At 40.7% G+C, this 19704-nt stretch overlaps 2 protein-coding genes across 2 annotated transcripts; both read left to right on the top strand.

Annotated features, from left to right (window-relative positions):
• Positions 1–102: 102 nt before the first annotated feature.
• dhtkd1 (dehydrogenase E1 and transketolase domain containing 1) lies at positions 103–12275 on the top strand. The gene is made up of 17 exons (XM_066705048.1): positions 103–445; positions 1355–1507; positions 1925–2136; positions 2362–2556; positions 2655–2924; positions 3528–3699; positions 3822–4020; positions 4635–4947; positions 5251–5335; positions 5883–6022; positions 6202–6352; positions 6979–7085; positions 7708–7872; positions 8212–8294; positions 10247–10413; positions 10574–10659; positions 10904–12275. Exons 1-17 carry the CDS (start codon positions 265–267, stop codon positions 11003–11005), a joined length of 2781 nt encoding a protein of 926 aa, XP_066561145.1. The 5' UTR covers positions 103–264; the 3' UTR covers positions 11006–12275.
• A 1574-nt stretch (positions 12276–13849) lies between these two features.
• Positions 13850–19506, top strand: LOC136750198 (protein transport protein Sec61 subunit alpha). The gene is made up of 12 exons (XM_066705041.1): positions 13850–14006; positions 15265–15332; positions 15541–15606; positions 15992–16070; positions 16540–16671; positions 16770–16879; positions 17057–17210; positions 17354–17514; positions 17768–17965; positions 18216–18407; positions 18570–18646; positions 18728–19506. The coding sequence occupies exons 1-12, from the start codon at positions 14000–14002 to the stop codon at positions 18912–18914; spliced, it is 1431 nt and encodes a 476-aa protein (XP_066561138.1). The 5' UTR covers positions 13850–13999; the 3' UTR covers positions 18915–19506.
• Positions 19507–19704: the final 198 nt, after the last annotated feature.

Below are 19704 nucleotides of genomic sequence, written 5' to 3'. Positions count from 1 at the left end.
GTGCCCTCCATGGAGGACATGCCATTCAAAATCCACTTTAATTATAGTTGTCGTGGCGCATGAAAGGGGTAGATCTGCTGCCCTTCGCACCAGTCCAACGTGAAAAGTAATCCGACTCAGTCTAACCAATCGCAGTGGGAGGTGTTGTCAAAGCTCCCGCTTCAGTGGCAAGAGGGCTTACAGCATGGCTGCCTAATTCTGCTCCGACTGCTTCACACAAGTCCTAGTTGTATTATTTGTAACGTCAGCAAAACCTAATCAAACATGTCCGCTTTTCTTTTATCGAAACCCTTGCATTTAGCAGCCAGGACGTGTCTGAATACAGCTCGTCCGCTCCTGAGCAATGTGTATCACACCGAGAGAGGTGTCTATGGGTACAAGCCGAAGAGGAGCGACACTGACCCCAAATTGATTAAGTCCGAGTATATCTCTGCACACAACCAAGGTCAGTGATATGTCATCAAATTGCCTATTAAGTATGTTTTTAATTTATGTAAGTAGCTTCACTTTTTCAGTTAGGTGTTCATACGAATGCGTAGAATATAGCAGTGTATCAATACATTCATATTCTTATCAAACAACTGGCGTAACTGATATACCTACTTGTGGTGCTGTGTTATTTTTAGGCTCTATTACACAATAATCTTCTGTCTTTTTGATATGGCAATGTGTCGCAACATATAGGTGGAACTAAAATGTTGGGTTTGTGTTTCCTTCGGAGAGGTTAGGACAGGATACCATAGACGCTCAAACCTGTGTATGTAAACTCTTCCCAATATTATGAAACACTCGACAGCCATATTGCCTAGGCGGTGGCATTGGATCTATCTAGCTATTGGATGGAGAACAGTTGTACAGTTAATTCTTGACATTGATCAATACTACGTGCAAGTTTAATACAGGTTTCGATAATAAAGGTCCATGCAGATAAAGTGGGTGAATGGTGGTGTTTTTTTACCATTTAGTTTCGTTTAATAATGCATATTTCTCCAAATAAATATACTTAAGGACAAAACAGTATCAGTATATAAATGGGACTCTTGTGGGGTAGTGGTTGCAACATTTAATATTAAACTTTTCGCTCAAGAATGTGTTTACTTATTTGCAAATACCAAGTAAATGTTTAGCAAATGATGAAGTGAAGTGAAGAACTAAAGTTAGCTGATTTGTTCCACATTTCTGGGCCCATTTCATAGCCAAGGTAGATATTTAGATCCTTAATCGTCTCTCTGGTTATTTCAAATGTCAGTCTTTTAAAAATGTTAGTGATTTTGCATAGTGGGTCCCCTTCTCTCAAGCACTCACTTTCCTTTCTATGTATGACAGCGTAAGTGATTTTGTTTCTTTTTGGTAGATCATGGCCTGGCACGATTGGTGGAGGCCTACCGAACATATGGCCACAAGGCTGCGAAGATTAACCCTTTATTCACTGGTCAATCAGTGATGGACATGGTGCCTGAAGTCAGCCTGTTGACCGAAGTGCTTCACGGTCCTTTCAACACAAGTGGTAAATATTTTGTTTGTTTTCATTGTTGTTGAAATACAGAGATTAAATTACAGGTATTTATAAGTCTGGAATTGTCCAGGTCCACTTAGCTCTGATAGTTAGAGCCTTTCTGATTAATATATTTTACAACTGATGAGCGCTTATGAATGTGTCCTAACGCAAGCTTACATGCAGTTTTGCATCTTTAAATGTTCCTGGTGGTTCTCTATTTGAGAGGCAGAGAAGTATAATTCCTCAGCAAGGCAAGTTTATAGATAGTTTTTAATCTATGTACAGTGAATGCTATTCACATTTTTTTATATTATACTTTCACAAAATAATTACATGTTAACCGAGAATTACACAAGTTTATCAATGCAGTGCCCATCAATCTTACAGCATTTTGGTTCGTAAAAACTTACCTTTTTATTTTAAAAGCTTTAAAGCACTTTGGCAAAGAGGAAGCCTCACTGGAAGATGTGTTGGCCTATCTTGACCACACCTATTGTGGTCACATCTGTGTGGAGACCAACCAGCTCCAAAGCCTGGAGGAGAGAGAGTGGTTCTCCAACAGGTTTGAGGAACTGAAAAAGGAAACGTTCTCACCAGAAGAGAGGAGAAATCTAGCCAGAATCATGCTAGAATCGCAGGTAAGAGTGCAGAGCCACAGAGGATGGTTTCATGAACCTGTTTCAAAGATCATCTACTTTTTAATAATCCAGCTGTTATTCAATATGATGTTCTAATAAAATACATTTAGTAGTCAAGGAGCCCATTTCAGAGTCATCTTGAAAAGTGATACCTGTTTTCTTTTTCTTTCTTCTTGTAGCTGTTTTTTTTTTTTTTTTAAACAATACATGCTTTATGTTTCACAGGAATTTGACCACTTCTTAGGTACTAAGTTTGCAACAGTGAAGAGATACGGGGGAGAAGGGGCAGAGAGCATGATGGGATTCTTCCACGAGCTGTTCCGTCTCTGTGCAAACAGTGGGGTGACGGATGTAATTATGGGCATGCCCCACCGCGGGCGGCTCAATCTTCTGACTGGACTCCTGCAGTTCCCTCCGGAGGTACGGGACCATGGCCAACATTCACCGAGGGTTTTACACCTATTTGCAATTGCCAAGGTGTAATCGTGATGTGACTCTCCTGCTTCTCTCTCTTCAAGCTCATGTTCCGTAAGATGCGAGGACTGAGTGAGTTTCCCGAGAACTCCCCGTCCATCGGAGACGTCCTGTCTCACCTGACCTCCTCGGTGGATCTGGACTTCGGCTATGGACACCCCCTCCACGTCACCATGCTGCCCAACCCCTCTCACCTGGAGGCAATCAACCCCGTGACTGTGGGCAAGACCAGGGGACGACAGCAGTCTAAGGAGGATGGGGACTACTCTCCAGACAGCAGCGCTCAGCCTGGGGATAAAGTCATCTGTCTGCAGGTGAACGGGCCACTGCTTCCCTCCACAGAGGCACGCAGGCTGGTGCTTCAGAGAGCCTGTGGGGACAATCTCATCCAAGTGTCATTTTCAGAATGACAAAACAAACTGCTGTAGAGCAGCTGTTCTCAACCCTGTCCCTGAACTGAATTTTTTATTTATTTGGTTACAAAATGTAGGAAGATTCAGCACCTTGCATCAGTGTTTAGTTAACTTGACAACTCCACTCTTTCAAATATCTTTGGCAAATTATTTGATCCCTTAATTGAACTAATGATTAATTTTAGTGTCATTAAAACAATTAACTCACACAATTTAAACAACTAGATCCTGCAATTACCCTTGTGTGTTAAGTGTTTTGTTCCAGCTAATCTCTAAATTAATTGATTGTAAACTTAATCAGTTGCTACATGATTGGAAATAGTTCAGGTAGTTCATTAAGTAACTGAGAGCACAGATGAAACAAAATGAAGACACAGGGGTGGTCCAGGACCAAGGTAGAAAACCACTGCTGTAGAGCATTAATCAGAGCTTCATACATATTTCTATGCATATATTTTGATGGATATTACAACAATGCACACATTTGTGTATCGGGAATCGCAGGTCCATGGGGATGCGTCGTTCTCAGGCCAGGGGATTGTCGCGGAGACCTTCACAATTGCAAATCTCCCCCACTTCAGAGTAGGTGGAAGCATCCATCTGATTGTAAACAACCAAGTCGGTTATACCACTCCGGCTGAGAGAGGAAGATCTTCATTATACTGCAGCGATGTGGGTATGTCAAGCACCATTTATTAACCCTTTTGGGGAACTAGAAAAAAATACTTTTTTAAGAGTAATTGGTTCGAGTTACCATTCTTCAATTGGCATTTCATCCCCTGCACTTGCTGTGCTCAGGTAAGATGATCGGATGCGCTGTGATCCATGTGAATGGGGACGATGCGGAGGAGGTCCTGCGGGCCACCAGGCTGGCGGTGGAGTACCAGCGGCTGTTCCGCAGAGACATCATCGTGGACCTCATCTGCTACCGACAGTGGGGGCACAACGAGCTGGACGAGCCTTTCTTCACCAACCCTGCCATGTACAAGATCATCAGGTATCAAATGGAATTGGCAAGTGGTTTGTTTATCACAGTTGTTGGTAAATCGATGGCAGTAGAGGCTCTGCCATGGCTTATGTCAGGCGGCTCTGTTTATGGCTATAGTTTGTGCTCATGTTTGAGTACAAATTAAATACAAAGCAGCACAGCATTGGTATTGACTGTGTTTTTACAGGCTGGTACAAAATGTTTTGGCTCACGTTTGAATTCAAGCAAAACGAAAAAGACAGACCAAAAAAACATAAAAAGCTCCAAAGCAGGGCATCAGTTAATTCAGCACTAATCAAAACACTGTGAAATTGTAATCCAGCCATACTCCTGTTGTGAGTTTTTTACCAGGAGGTACACACTGGCATTGCTGGGTGCACAGGGGTGTGAGACAGGCATTGTTTTCTATTATTACATGTATCCAAAAATATCCAAAACTTGAAGAGGGTAGTGTAAATAAATTTTAGAGTTTATTTCAATCAAAGCATTTTTTCCTGTGGAGACTCTATATATACCAGAAAAGAAATGCCTTTTGATTAAAACTATGTTACATATGTGTTTCGAAGAGCCTCATTATTCAAGGGTCATGGGTCTTATTCTTTTTTGCCCCTTTTACCTCTCAGGTCTAGGAAGAGTATCCCTGACACCTATTCAGACCTCCTGATATCGGAGGGACTGATGAGCGAGCAGGAGTGGTCAGAGATAAAGACCTCTTACTACTCCAAACTGAACGAGCATCTGGCCAACATGACACTGTACAGCCCCCCCCCCACCAACTTGCAGGGCCACTGGCGAGACCTGACGGAGCCCCAGGCCAAGATCTCGACCTGGGACACCGGCCTCCCCACACAGCTGCTGCAGTTCGTGGGAGCCAAGTCCGTGAGCATCCCGGAGGAGATACAACTGCACAGCCACCTCAACAAGACGCATGTTCAGGTAAGCTTTTTTTATATTATCTTTCTCGCTAAAAATCTATACAGTATGTGGAAGAGAAGATAATTTTCCCTCGATCAAGTCCCTGGTGGAAATTGTATTATTATTTGATATTATGATTGTATAAATTCATCATATTTTGTATGTCCAATCAAGTATGTTTAGTTTAGTTTAACAACATTTGTGAAACTAAATGAATCAAAGAATAACACTGTTGCCATTTTAGGGTGTGAATAGTTTTGACTTCAACTATGGCGTAAATCAACGTTCGATTGAGGTTTCAGCTTTCGAATCGTAAAATTTCAGGCCAGACTCCAGAAGCTGGAGGAAGGAACTAAACTAGACTGGTCCACAGCTGAAGCTTTGGCATTCGGCTCCCTTCTCTGTCAAGGTATTGAGTTCCTCTTCACACACTCCACTTTCTTATGATTAGGTCTACATCATCTAGCTATGCAAGCATATTACATTTTGCTCCTTCAGCTTGTTTTCTGTAGTCGCTTCATCTTATGCTGTAGACTTCATTTATTGCATTGCAGCCTCAACAGGAAGTGTTTGCCACCCCCGCCAGTTGCAAATGTGGTTACAGAGTGTGTGCAATGACCTTGATACAGGGATACGTGTGTAATGGTTTTACTTTAATTTTAAGTTCATGCTGGCTGTAAAATGTCACTGTTGTTGTGAGTTAGGCTGTGGATGCATATTTACTCAATCTGCTGTTTTAGAGAAATGCGCGTGACACACAGTGATCCACAATATTTATCAATCCGACTAGTTTTCCAACTCTCTTGCAGCACTGTTTCCTGTGGCTGTGGCTTAAATGTGAGACTGGAATATCATGTCCATCAATCAAGCAAATCCTTCTTACACAGGATAGCATCTCTTTATTTTGGCATTTCCCCCTAGTTACTGGAAGTATTCATTTACTTTTGACTCTGCAGGGTTTAATATTCGCATCAGTGGACAAGATGTAGGGCGTGGCACTTTCAGTCAGCGGCATGCCATGGTTGTCTGTCAGGAATCAAACGACATGTACATCCCCCTGAATCACATTGTACCTGAGCAGAAAGGATTCTTGGAGGTAAAAAAAAATATATATATTTAGCACTTTTTTTTTTCTTTAAAGTTTTTCCTAGCAAGTTCAGTTATGTTTCTGGTGATCATTTATGGAAAAATCTTCTGAAGTAGCATGATAATGGTTCTTTAAATATGTCTCTTATTTCACCAATAATTTAATTGATGTATTTTTTATTGTGTTAGGTGTGTAACAGTGCTTTGTCTGAAGAAGCTGTCCTTGGGTTTGAGTATGGGATGAGTATCGAGAGCCCAAAGCTCTTACCCATATGGGAGGCCCAGTTTGGAGACTTCTTTAATGGAGCACAGATTATCTTTGACACATTCATCACTGGAGGTAAGGCATGTAAAACCTACAAAACAGTAGATTTATCAATTCAACAAACACATTGTGGTATGGAGCCCTACTCAGTTACCCAATATCAAACAATACTTTCAAAACAAAGTTTGCTCACATGGAAAACTATGATAAGATAAGATAACAAATATGTAAATGTAAATCTTATCCATGCACAGGAAATTCAAGTATTATATTGAGGTGATCTTAAGACACTTTGCCATAAACATAACCAAGACCTTTACACGGGAAATTGGCAAGTATTGTTTGCTAAGTAACATACACAAAAATGGTTACTAGAGAAAAAAAAGTATAGTTCTACAATAATTGTTTGTGTGTTTATTAATTGGCAGATGCTATTACATTATTTGCAATTATCACAAAACAATGAAAACATTTTATAGAATGGCAAATACTACTTTATGTAATCCTAACTGTAAAAGTCAGGTAGGAAACGGGCCGAGTTTCTGCTCACTGCTCAGGTGTTCGCAGTGATGTGTTGACAGTCACTCCTGTGCGGCCTGCAGTGGCCAGATAAGAATCCACTTATCTCCCAGTCTGCAGGATGAGAGTTGCATGGGTGGGAAGCTAATACTTGTCTTGCTGCTGTGGGTGTGGTCCTGCAGGCGAGGCGAAGTGGCTCCTGCAGAGCGGCCTGGTCGTTCTCCTGCCCCACGGCTACGACGGGGCCGGGCCCGAACACTCCTCCTGTCGCATCGAGAGGTTTCTGCAGGTAATGCATCGGCCTGCTATGGAAATCAGAGTGTCTTCCTCTGTTGTGTTTTTTTTGTGTTATTTATACATGTATGTCTGCAGTTTGTACCTCTTTGCTACCATTTAGACTAGGTCCCGGGGTGCAGAGTTGCCGGTGTCGTAATGCCAGCAATTAACCCTTTCACACAGACCTTGCCGGCAACAAAATGCCACCAAAAAGCCAGCATAAGTTTCTGTGTGAATGAGGTAATATTCTTTCTTTTGGTGACCCTCACAAGAATGCTAATGTATTTCATATGAAACTGATAGAATTACTTGATCCATTCCAATATTACCACCTGCATCTGAGTCTTATCTCAGGTGCACTGGACATTGTCAGCACATATAGGAACTCAAAAACACCCCCTCACACTGAGTTACTGATGCAGGACAGTGCCCGGTCTAGGTGCCAAAAATATTCTATTTGCACCATGTATGGATTTAAGATTTGAGCATTGCTCTGGAGAGGCCAGGTGTAGTTGTTCTCTGTAGCAGGTTTTTTGAGTGTTCCTTTTCCACCATTCGGAATGAGGAAGTACATTTCTCCCTATCAGTTACAAGAAAACTGTCCTTGTTTTCTTATCCCCTCTGTTGCATCACAGCTGTGTGACAGTCGAGAGGAGGGTGTGGATGGGGACAATGTCAACATATCTGTGGTCAACCCCACCACCCCTGCGCAGTATTTCCACCTGCTGCGTCGTCAGATGGTCAGAAGCTTCCGGAAGCCCCTCATCGTGGCTTCACCTAAGATGCTGCTCCGTTTCTCGGTAAGTGCCAGGCGGCAACACTGTGAAACACCACCGACCGGTCCAGGAGTGGATTTGGGCTAGCTCATGTGAGTCGGGCAGAGAGAATTATGCCCACTGAATCCATAGTGAATCAGGCACTCGGAGGTGTGTTTGGGACAATGGTCAAATCCAAGCTGGGTCTGATCATACACACTAGAGTCGCAAACGGTCTTTCAAAACTGTGGTATTAGACATTTGTGATTCGTAATGTACAGAGCAGACAACCATTATATAAAGCGCATGCATAATCCTAAAGTGTGAGATAATCTGTTATGAAGTGTGAGGTAATCTGTTATGACGCATCCTTAATGCTTCCAGGGTGCTGTGTCAAGCTTGGCAGATTTGGCCCCAGGAACAACATTCAAGCCTGTTCTTGGTGACCCCTCTGTGAAACCCAGCAGGTAAAGTATAGGGTGAAAACATTGTGGGTTTTTGTTTTGAAAGAAAAATTGAAATAAAATTGTTCAGATGTTTTTTGAAATGCACTTTCAAAGACTAAGGTTGAAACCAGTTAAAAACTTTGACCCATCTGTCAGTTATATATTCTCGATGGCAGTTTCTTTATTCTACTGAAATGCGAATAGCCAGTGGCCAGTTGCATAAGACAACTTAAGTGATTTGTTCACTTAAGGACATTTACCTCTTAACTAAGGGGATGAATTAAGAGTGTTGCACAAACCACCTTAAGTGTTCCCCTTAGGTTAGAAAAATCCATTGTGTCTCTTGCGATTCATCTTTTTCTTCAGCCAATAGACTGCGAGCTTACTGAGCACTGCAGACTGCTTACCATAGAAATGGTGTGACGCATCAGATCATTGTTTTATATAGTGTTGCTCAAGAAAATGGCAGAGACGAAACCCCAACTGGTCTGAAGAAGAAAGAATAGTTTTAATTGATGAATATGTTAAATTGGAAAATATGTTGACGGCTAGATTTAATCTTAAGGTGACAGCAGTCACTAAACACAAACTGTGGGATGAAATAACGGAGGCTGTAATTAAACGCACGAAACATTGCTGTTCAGAGCACTACTGAAATTTAAAATGTATGAGAACTAGAAAAGTTTAATGTATTAACATTTTGTAAATGGTCTTAAAATAGTTATATGAAGTTAAGAAACTACATATACAAAACAAAGCGTCTTGTCATATATTTATTTATTTCAACATACTTTATAATTAAAGTGTATTGGAAATACAAAATCAATGGGTGGTTATATAACTACTTGATACTTTTTATGTTAATATTTAAAACTTGCATTTTAATAATGTTAATTAATTAATGTCTACATATTTAGAACAAACAAGAAGGAATACCTTGTTCCCTGTCACACACACACACACACACACACACACACGTGTTATACTGCCATATTCACACATTTACAGTTAAAGGCAAATCCTGCGCAAGATTTCAAATGCGTTATTTTAAATAGATTACAATTAAATCTAGTTTTGTGATTCTATATCTGATTCCAGCATCGCAGATGTTTATTTAATATCTGTTAAACATTTGTCCGGTAATTGTTCATCCTTTAGTTTTTAGTTAATTTGTTTTTCATTATCATCCAGTGTATCCAAAGGATTGTCTCTATCTCTAAAAACCCTTGTGTGAAGCACAGCTTCATCTTCATTTTCAATGTTTAGAAATTCAGCAATTATAAACAGGCTTTAAGGTACCTGAATAGGACCCTTAAGTTTTTTTTTTTTAATGAAAATTACCCTTAAGTCGTTTTTTGCAACCATTAACTAACTACCTTAAGCAAAATACTTAAGTATATTCACTTATGTGATCAACTTAAAGTTGAGGAATCCTACTTAAGAAATGTAACTTAAGTTGTTTTATGCAACTGGGAGGTGGAGTGTGAGTCGAAGATTTTATTCAGTGCAGGACTAAGGGGTGGGATTCAGCTTCTAGTCTCTTGTTTTATTGTCCTATTTTTTTAAGGGCAGTTGTATTAAAGGACATTTAACTTTTTCAGGCTCATGCCCTTATTTTCTCTCTTGCTTTAAAATAATATGATTAGTTCTTCATTTACAAATAATTAAAAATTGGATTCCAAGTTTTCATTCAATTTCTAAGTTCTTTTCAAGATTTCACAGATACTCTCACACAGGAACTCGCACACAGCATATACATTAACTTCAATAAGCTATTTATCTGTCCAGAACTATTTTCTTTATTTAAGAATTATTATCCAGCCACTATAGATGTAAGCCTGCTTCAGAGAATAATTTTACTTCAGGTATAAGGGCTAAACATGTAGAAAAGTAGGTGACGAATGGAGCCTAGTTGAGGTTGTTTGGGTGCAGCAGCTCTTTGTGTATCAAGTTCTGTGCGGTTGTCCCTGCAGTGTGAGCCGGGTGGTGCTTTGCTCTGGGAAGCACTACTATGCCCTGCTGAAACAGAGGGAGGTGGCCGGGGCCCAGCACAACACGGCCCTGATCCGCCTGGAGGAGCTCTGTCCTTTTCCCCTGGAAGCCCTGCAGCAGGAGCTCAGCAAATACAGCAACGCCAAAGGTCAGTCAGGGTCAAAATCATAGGGTAAATTGAACAAGGCAACCTTGCATTAGGTTGTTATCTGACTATTTATATGTACCCTGAAATACAAACATGAAATTGCATCATATCTTTTCTTGGGTCTGTTTTAGGTAATACCCTCTCTCTTTCTGCTTTGCAGATTTTATTTGGAGTCAGGAAGAGCCTCAGAACATGGGCCCCTGGACTTTTGTAGCTCCCCGGTTTGAAAAGCAGTTAGCCTGTAAGGTAAGTCCATGACAATGCAAGTGTTATTGGTAAATATGATAAATATATTGATTTCCTAATGTAAATGCTTCAAATAAATTTTAAGGAAAAATGATTAGATTCACCCAGACTCTTCATAGGATAGGTACCTGCTCAGGGATTTGTGTTTAACTTTTTACAGTCCTGTCAATTAGAACAATGCAAAGAGCTCATTGGAAAAATAAGGAAGATTCTCATTTTGTCTATGTGTGTGTGTGTCCCTTAGCTACGCCTGGTGAGCCGGCCTGCTCTCCCGGCCCCCGCGGTGGGCATCGGGACTCTGCACCAGCAGCAGCAGGAAGCCATTCTCACAGCCACCTTTGCCTGAGGGACCAACTGGACTGGTCCTCCACTGAACTAGCTGTGCTTGCTCCTCCATACAATGTAACTGGAAGGGTCTCGGGGCTGATGGATGTCATGTTTTTTACTGTTTTTTAATCAAATCACTTCTAAAGGATGTGGATGAAACACTGAAAGGGGGAGAATGGTGGAAAAGAGACCCTCTTAAATCATTGTAAACTCTGCAGGAATTGGTCAATCTGGTCCCCAGGGGACATTCCACTATAGGTTAAAAGGAACAATTGAACTGGTCACAGATGGGTGTAGCTGAAACAAAGACTCTGGAATCGGATTGATTGATATTTTTCTTCCTGTTCTACTTTAGTCTGATGTCTTTATTTCCCTTTCTGTGTTATGTGGAAGGGGGGAAACAGATGCAAGCATCACACCTAGAGGTTAAGACAGTAAAAGGTCCAAGTCTGTAACATTAGTTGTACATTAAATTAAATAATTAATTGTACTATCCAACACTACAGTTCAATTAAATGCATTACTTGCTTCTGAAGATTTGGTGTTTATTATGCTGCTGTTTACTTTTTGGTAAGTTTAGCTCTTTGGAAAAAGGGAGTACATTTCTCTCTAAAGTCTACTTCTCAGAGGATTTTAATGGTACAGTGAATGTATACTCTGTACATAGCCGTAAATCTGTCACACTTCACTTCGATGGACAACCAGCAGTAAATATTGGGATCCTCCTAATAAAGAGGGGTTCTTTATACATCATATGGTACTACAGAGCTGTTTTCGCTGGCCTTCCTTTTAAATGAGTGATCCTCAGACTGAATTACTTAAGAACATAAGAAAGTTTACAAACGAGAGGAGGCCATTCAATCCATCATGCTCGTTTGGTGTCCATTAATAACTAAGTGATCCAAGGATCCTATGCAGTCTATTTTTAAATGTTCCCAACTTTTCAGCTTCAACCACATCGCTGGGGAGTTTGTTCATTTCCATACTGAAATTATTTGCAGTGTTGTAGAACACATTTCATATTAATCTGAAAAGTACCTTGTGGATGTTGGTTTGCTTACTGCTTGTGAACAAATTGTACTGATTTAAGTTTTAAAATATCATAAACTGTTTTGAACCGAATTTGTCAATGTTTCAGTCACCAGTGTTCAATATTTTGGTGTATTTTAAGATGCAACATAAAAACATGTGAAAAGGGTGTGTTAAATGAATAAATTAATACAAATAATATAAGGAAATGCAAGTCCTTAATGTTATAACCAAATAAACCTTGCACATTCAGATTTCAAGTTGAAGTTGTTTGAGATAAATAACAAAAAATAGTACAGAAAATATTGTGTACTTATACGATGTAGGGGGGTGCCTATAAATGCTCTACAGTGAACAGTAATGTGGCCGTTTTCTCACAAGTTCAGCACAGAGATGTTTTGTCATTGTTTCAGTTTCAACCTGTGGGGGAAAAAGATAGAAATCCTATTATCTGTTATTATCTATTATCCACGTAGACTCCTAGGCCTTTCTCATGCGTTACATCTAGTTCTATTCCTCCCATAGTGTAATTATAGTGGACATTTCTATTGCCTGCATGTAATACCTTGCACTTGTCCACACTGAATTTCATCTGCCAGGTGTCGGCCCACAACTGAATATTATCCCTTTGAATAACCTGTGCTGTCGAGATTGTTTCTGCTTACCCACCTATTTTAGTATCATCTGCAAATTTGACAAGTTTGCTAACTATCCCAGAGTCCACATCATTAATATAGATTAGAAACAGCACAGGCCCTAGTACTGATCCCTGTGGAACTCCACTAACAACCTCACTCCAGTTAGAAGCGACTCCTCTAATCGACACCCTCTGTTTCCTAGACATCAACCAGTTCATAATCCATCTACTTACATTACCCTGAATGCCTACAGCTTCCAATTTGAGGATCAGTCTTTGGCGTGGAACCTTATCAAAAGCTTTCTGAAAATCTAACATGAACATACCTATTGTACTACAGCTATTAACCTACTTACTTTTACATTCTATTATTAATGTGTATAATACTCCTAAATTATACTATTACTGACGCATACTACACCTAACCTATACTATGACTGTAGCAATTACAAACTATGACTGATAGGTAATACAAGGTAACCCAATACATTGTAAATATTGTTTGCGATTTAACACATTGAGATTGGTTAACCACTGATGTAATACAATTATGTATTTCTTCGAGACAGTCTCCTCTTTTGGCACTGTGATGCACTATAACAGTCCAGAATAAAGGTTATTATTTTGGGTTCAGGGGAATATTTATGTTAATTAATTTTTCAACTGTGTAACTTGTGCCAGTGAGCACACCAATATGCCACAGCACAGTGGTTGGTCAATAAATCCAATCTATGTTATCTACAGCGATTCAAGTTTCACTGCCACAATCTATTCAGCGTAAAAAGACGCCCTAGTATCAATGAAGTAAGGACCTAATACTTTGATGTCCCGACCATGCCTTACTAAAATTGTATAGAGCGAAATCGTTTTTTTGTTTGTTTTTTTTTTTCGTTTTTTTTCACCACAAGAACTGTATAATTAACAATACAAATCTGTCTAGAAAGCTAGTGTTGGCCCCCCGTACCTCCCCTTCCCCATCATAATAACACGTGTAATAATATGCAGCTGCCTTTCTTAATGCCTGCCTATAAAACACACACACACGTTTGGCTATCTGAGTTAATAATCCATTAAAATCACAATCGTTGCAGGTTAAGTTAGTAAAGGATTAATCGTCACACATTAATAAGCATGAGCTGGCTAGCCTCTAGCAGGGTGTAAGCTGACGTGTACTACAGGTCCCGGGCCATCTTGTCAGCGCGTCATGTGACGTGTCCATTCCTTTCGTCGTCCCCCTGCAGAGAGAAAAAGGACGGAGGAGAGCAGTTACCGAGACAAGGGGGTATAATTTCCTTTAAAAATCAACCTTTATGTCATCTTGCCATCTATAACACGCTCTTGGACACCATGGGGAGTAAGTATGAGCAGGTTTACCTTTGTATTTGTTGTTAATGATGGGTTTGCACCGTTGCTGATTGGCAACTCTTGGGAGCATGTGTAGTAGTAGTACTCGACTAACTTGCTGCAGTCCACTGGTTCTCAGTCATTCACCTGTTATTAATGGTTGTAATGCTAATACTGCACCTACTGGGATAGTCAACAAGGTAACACGATGAGAGCCAAAAAGGCGAAACCATTTCACTGGTGGTAAAAGAGTGCCAGTTTCAAGCTTACTATATCCTTTCAAAGCCAACCTTGATTTGTTGTGGAAGTGCAGCTGGCAGTCTTAAAAGTAGATTGCAGTAGCATTCGCTTCCGGCCTGTGGATTTAACAATGTTGCGTTTTGTTAACCGATCAAATGCAAAATAATGGTGCCGCTATATGTGACTTTACTCTAGATTACACGGTGTTTTTACCATTGAAACAATGCCACATCAGCTGTAACTGTTTAGTTCAGTAACGACGTAAATAGCAACTTTCTTCTGTATGTTTATAATCTTTCAATCTAGTTATTTAGGTGAATTGAATATTTAGGTGGTTATTGAATGATTTAGTTTTAGTATGACGCATTGCCAAATGCAATCCACTTAACCGGAACTTCTTTTGTCTTAACTTTACCAAGCTACAGGGACTTAAACGACGTCGTTTTTCTGCGATCTAAACTTAGTGAATATGTTTATTGTAACATGATGGCGATGATGATGATGATGATGCTACGAACAGTGCACGTACACGTAGAGGATCCCGCTGTGCTCTTATCTATCCGTGGCGTTAGGAAACTCCGTGGGGATTTCCTGTAAACCGTAGTGCAGTGATTTGCACCAACACCAGTTAACTATGAATGTTTGTGCACATACGTTTGCTTAGCATGATCATTGTATTATGTTATGTTAATTGTACTTTATTATATACCATCTTGCAATCTAATTGAAAACGAGTGTCTTGCCAGTCAGCTGTTCTGCCAGAAGTCCATCAGGGAAGGATAGGATGAATGCATCAAACAATAACACGACTAGTCGATATCGCTGTGTGCTGGTGTTTTTGTGTCCATTTTGTAAGTGCAGTGAAATCCAGTAGGGTGTGTTTGACTCGCCCTGTAGTCTGTGCCTGGCCACACCCCCAGACAAGTCTTAACTCTTTTACATACCCTTCCCTTTGCCTGTGCTTACTGAGCACTGCTGTGGACTGTGTAGGGGCAGGAGACTAACTTGCCCTTTCTTGTGTTTTACAGTTAAATTTTTGGAGGTCATAAAGCCCTTCTGTGCTGTTCTACCTGAAATCCAGAAACCGGAGAGAAAGGTGAGCGCATATCAACTTGTGCATGTCATTCAATCTTTGTTTTTACTCATTCAGTCATTATTTTTTTCCCCCTCCATTGGCTAAATCTCCATACATAGCTACAGTGCTTTTATTTTCTCATAAATGAGGTTTGTATACTTGTATACTCCTAAGATGTGTTATGAAAATGTATACATTAAAAATGGATGTTTGTTTTTGTATTTTGCAGATTCAGTTCAGGGAGAAGGTGCTATGGACGGCTATAACACTTTTCATTTTCTTAGTATGCTGCCAGGTAATCTATGATAAACTTGTTGATTTATGAACATTAAGCTTTGTAGGTTTGATTTTCAAAAGCATCCCTTTCCCCCCCTATCATCTGCTGAAAGTTGTGCTCTGGTCTTTATTGACAGTTCCCTGTTGTATACAGTCTCATCTATTTAGAAAATACCATATTATTGATCATGTGTTTTGTATGTGTAGTTTCATGCCCACGAATGAGACGTCTCTGCTTTGCTGATAACTTGCACTGTATTTCATTTGTTTGCCTTTATTATCTTGCTGCTTGGTACACACTTCCCCCAGCACTTAAAGGAAATGCAATATTTTGCAGTTAATTTTATGTAAAACATAATCCATGTCAGTTGTGTGTATTACTGACTCCAGTGTTTCTTTTGCAGATTCCATTGTTTGGGATTATGTCATCAGACTCGGCCGATCCATTCTACTGGATGAGAGTCATCTTGGCATCCAACAGAGGTAACAATCCTAAATTGAAGCAAGTGTTTTCACTCCTTCCCACAGATAATGCTGTGTCCTGAGTATAGGATGCATTTGCAGCATTTGACTCTCAATCCTGGCTGTGAATACAGAGTTTGAAAAGGTCTTGATATTTCATGTCAGTTTCTACGTTTTCATATCATATGTCACATTAAAGTATACGTGTATGTGCATACATTCTCTCCCCGCTTCTTATTCCGATACCATGAACAAATGACCAGATGGAATTCAGTGATTTTTCTACTTGCAAAACTAATTTAAATGTTCTACTTTATTCTGTACATTTTGGGCTCTTGGAGTGTCTGTCTTAAAGAGAGCTGCAAAACCTGAGGCCATCCAGAAACCAGAACTAGGGAGCCTTGGCCTACACTTTGATGTCTGTTGCGGTCTCCATAGAGAGTGTTGACCCGGCTCTGTTGTCAGTTGTCTGCTTGATCTCTGTTTGCAGGGACCCTGATGGAACTTGGCATCTCTCCAATTGTGACATCTGGGCTGATCATGCAGCTCCTTGCTGGAGCTAAAATTATTGAAGTTGGAGACACACCCAAAGACAGAGCCCTGTTCAACGGAGCACAAAAATGTAATGTCCTTCAACATTTCAGTGAGATGTTCTTAATTTAATCTGGTTTCGGAAATGTCCTAAACTCTGTCCCCCCCCGGTCTTCTCTTGCCCTGCAGTGTTTGGCATGATCATAACGATCGGTCAGGCCATTGTGTACGTGATGACTGGCATGTATGGAGATCCTGCAGAAATGGGAGCTGGTATCTGTCTTTTAATCATCATTCAGGTGAGCTTTCCCACTTGGATTTGTATGGAGTATTGGAATCCTTTAAAATTTCTGCAGTAATATTTATTACACGATTTGTGTGTGCTACAGCAGTGGAAGAAATGGCTAGTCATGTGACAATCCACAGCTGCTAATAATTCAACCTAAGCCAAAACTTTTATGTTTTTCTTTGTTCAGCTTTTTGTTGCTGGCTTGATAGTGCTGCTGTTGGACGAGTTGCTTCAGAAGGGGTATGGGCTCGGATCAGGAATCTCTCTCTTTATCGCAACAAACATCTGTGAAACCATCGTGTGGAAAGCCTTCAGTCCGACCACAATAAACACTGGGAGAGGTAACTCTTCGTTTTGTGTATTTTCAGCTGTTACTGTTGCGAGAAGTGCATAAATGATAAATCAAATCTGCATCACTATTGCCTCATCTGAGGTTTTGATGGTAACTACACTGCTCTCATGATTTTAACACTTTTGTTTTAAGGAACGGAGTTTGAAGGTGCAGTGATTGCACTCTTTCATCTGCTGGCCACCAGATCTGACAAAGTGCGCGCGCTGCGAGAGGCCTTCTACCGCCAGAATCTGCCCAACCTCATGAACCTGATTTCCACAGTCTTCGTTTTTGGTGTAGTCATATACTTCCAGGTAAACAAATGTTTGTTAAGTGTAAACGTTGGGGAAAGGTATCATTTAAGGCAGAATGATTTTGGTGATAATGGTTATTGCTTGATATTAAGTTTCACAGATTTTTACTATGAAAAGTATTGCTCTGAAAACCATTTCCGTACTGATCTCTCATTTAGTTATGAGCTGAATGGAAAAACTTGTAATCAAGTGCTCCTATTTCTGTCATGTATTGAATGCTCGTTCTCTTGACACGCGTGTTCTAATTTTGCAGGGCTTCCGCGTGGACCTGCCAATCAAGTCTGCCCGCTACCGTGGACAGTACAGCAGCTACCCCATTAAGCTCTTCTACACTTCCAACATCCCCATCATCCTGCAGTCTGCCCTGGTCTCCAACCTTTACGTCATCTCGCAGATGCTGTCGGTCCGCTTCAGTGGGAACTTCCTGGTCAACCTGCTGGGACAGTGGGCGGTATGTTTAAGTGTCTTCCATGAGATAATGCTGGGGAATTGTGGAATTTCAACTCTATTTATAGATTAACAATTTAAGCCATAGACAAAAGTGAAAGGCGTGGACAGTGAAATGTAGATGTTAGGCCTTTGGAATACCCTGGGCAGTGCACTCTTCTTCCAAAGGCCTAACGTCTACATTTCACTGTCCACGCATTCGTATGTCACCGTAAAGATCTGTTGAGTAAGTGTGTTACTCCTTGAATTTGCAGGATGTCAGCGGGGGAGGTCCTGCCCGCTCCTACCCTGTAGGTGGCCTCTGCTACTACCTGTCGCCTCCGGAGTCCATGGGTGCCATATTTGAAGACCCCATTCATGTTATGGTCTACATCGTATTCATGCTGGGGTCATGTGCTTTCTTCTCCAAGACGTGGATTGACGTTTCTGGCTCCTCTGCGAAGGATGTGAGTTTGTGTTTGTTCTATCTAGCTGTACTAAACCACGCCTCCTGTGCAGTGTGTCGCCGTGGGCTTGAGTGGCTTCGTTCTCTCAACGAGCGTTGAGAAGCGACAACTGTTTGTCCCAACCTTTGCAAGGGAGTCTAATAGTGTTTTCAATGTTGACAGGTGGCAAAACAGCTCAAAGAACAACAGATGGTAATGAGGGGACACAGAGAAACATCCATGGTCCACGAACTCAATAGGTAATGAAAAGGCAATTGATCAGTGGAATTTGCTTCGTATTCAATTCAGATGTCGTCATTAATTTTGTTGTTGCTTCTTAGGTATATTCCCACTGCAGCTGCGTTTGGCGGCCTGTGTATCGGTGCCCTGTCAGTGTTGGCTGACTTCCTGGGAGCCATCGGATCAGGCACTGGGATTTTGCTTGCGGTTACGATCATATACCAGTACTTTGAAATTTTTGTCAAGGAGCAGGCGGAGGTCGGGGGAATGGGAGGCTTGTTCTTCTAAACACGCCCTCTGTGTGGAACTGTCTTATTGAAATGCTAAAGGAAAACTTCTTACGTTGTACATTTTTTTTTTTTTTTTTTTTTTTTTCTTTTTGTCTAGAAGATTTAGTGTGTCTTTGCTTCTCCATGTTGACCATGCAGAATACCCCACTTTTTAAATTGGGGGGAGGGGGGGATTGAACTCTGCCTGTGCAGCAGTTTGTTCCAGCTGCCTTAACATGTTTACATGAACTTGTGAAGCGTTGCCTGTAATGCAGAGATCCAGTATAAACACACATGCACCCTGCAACACTGAGGATACCTGATTTGAACACTACACAATTGCAGTGGAATGTAATTAAAGCTTTTGGACAATATGATTTTCATATTTAAGTGCTTTGTTTTTGTTTTGTTTTTTAAGTATCAAATGCGTTACGCATCTTTTTACCAGTGGGAGAGACGTTCACAGTTCAGTCATGGCAAGCAGTGTTTTCTGATCGTCACGGAGAATGTGCACGAGCATCGAGTGTTGTGCATTCTGGGATTGCACCTGACTTCTTGTTGTTCTGCCACACTAATGTAACTTGGCTAAATAAATAAACTATTTTCAGCAATGTCTTTGACTGAACCCAAATAAACCAGGATTAAACAATGGTTAAATAGTAGGAATAGGTCCAGGAATTTTAAGCAGTTCACTTTTTTTTTTTTTCTTTCCTCAATGAGTGGGAAGGCAGGATTGGGGATGGAGTTTATGAGAGCGTATCCTCTTCTTTCAAACGACTAATGCTGCAGTAAAGTTTTAATTACAATTC

This window comes from Amia ocellicauda, chromosome 5 (genome assembly GCF_036373705.1).
Source record: "Amia ocellicauda isolate fAmiCal2 chromosome 5, fAmiCal2.hap1, whole genome shotgun sequence".
NCBI classification, from domain to species: Eukaryota; Metazoa; Chordata; class Actinopteri; order Amiiformes; family Amiidae; genus Amia; species Amia ocellicauda.
Note: the sequence above shows the minus strand (reverse complement) of the source record. Positions and strands in the feature narration are given on the sequence as shown.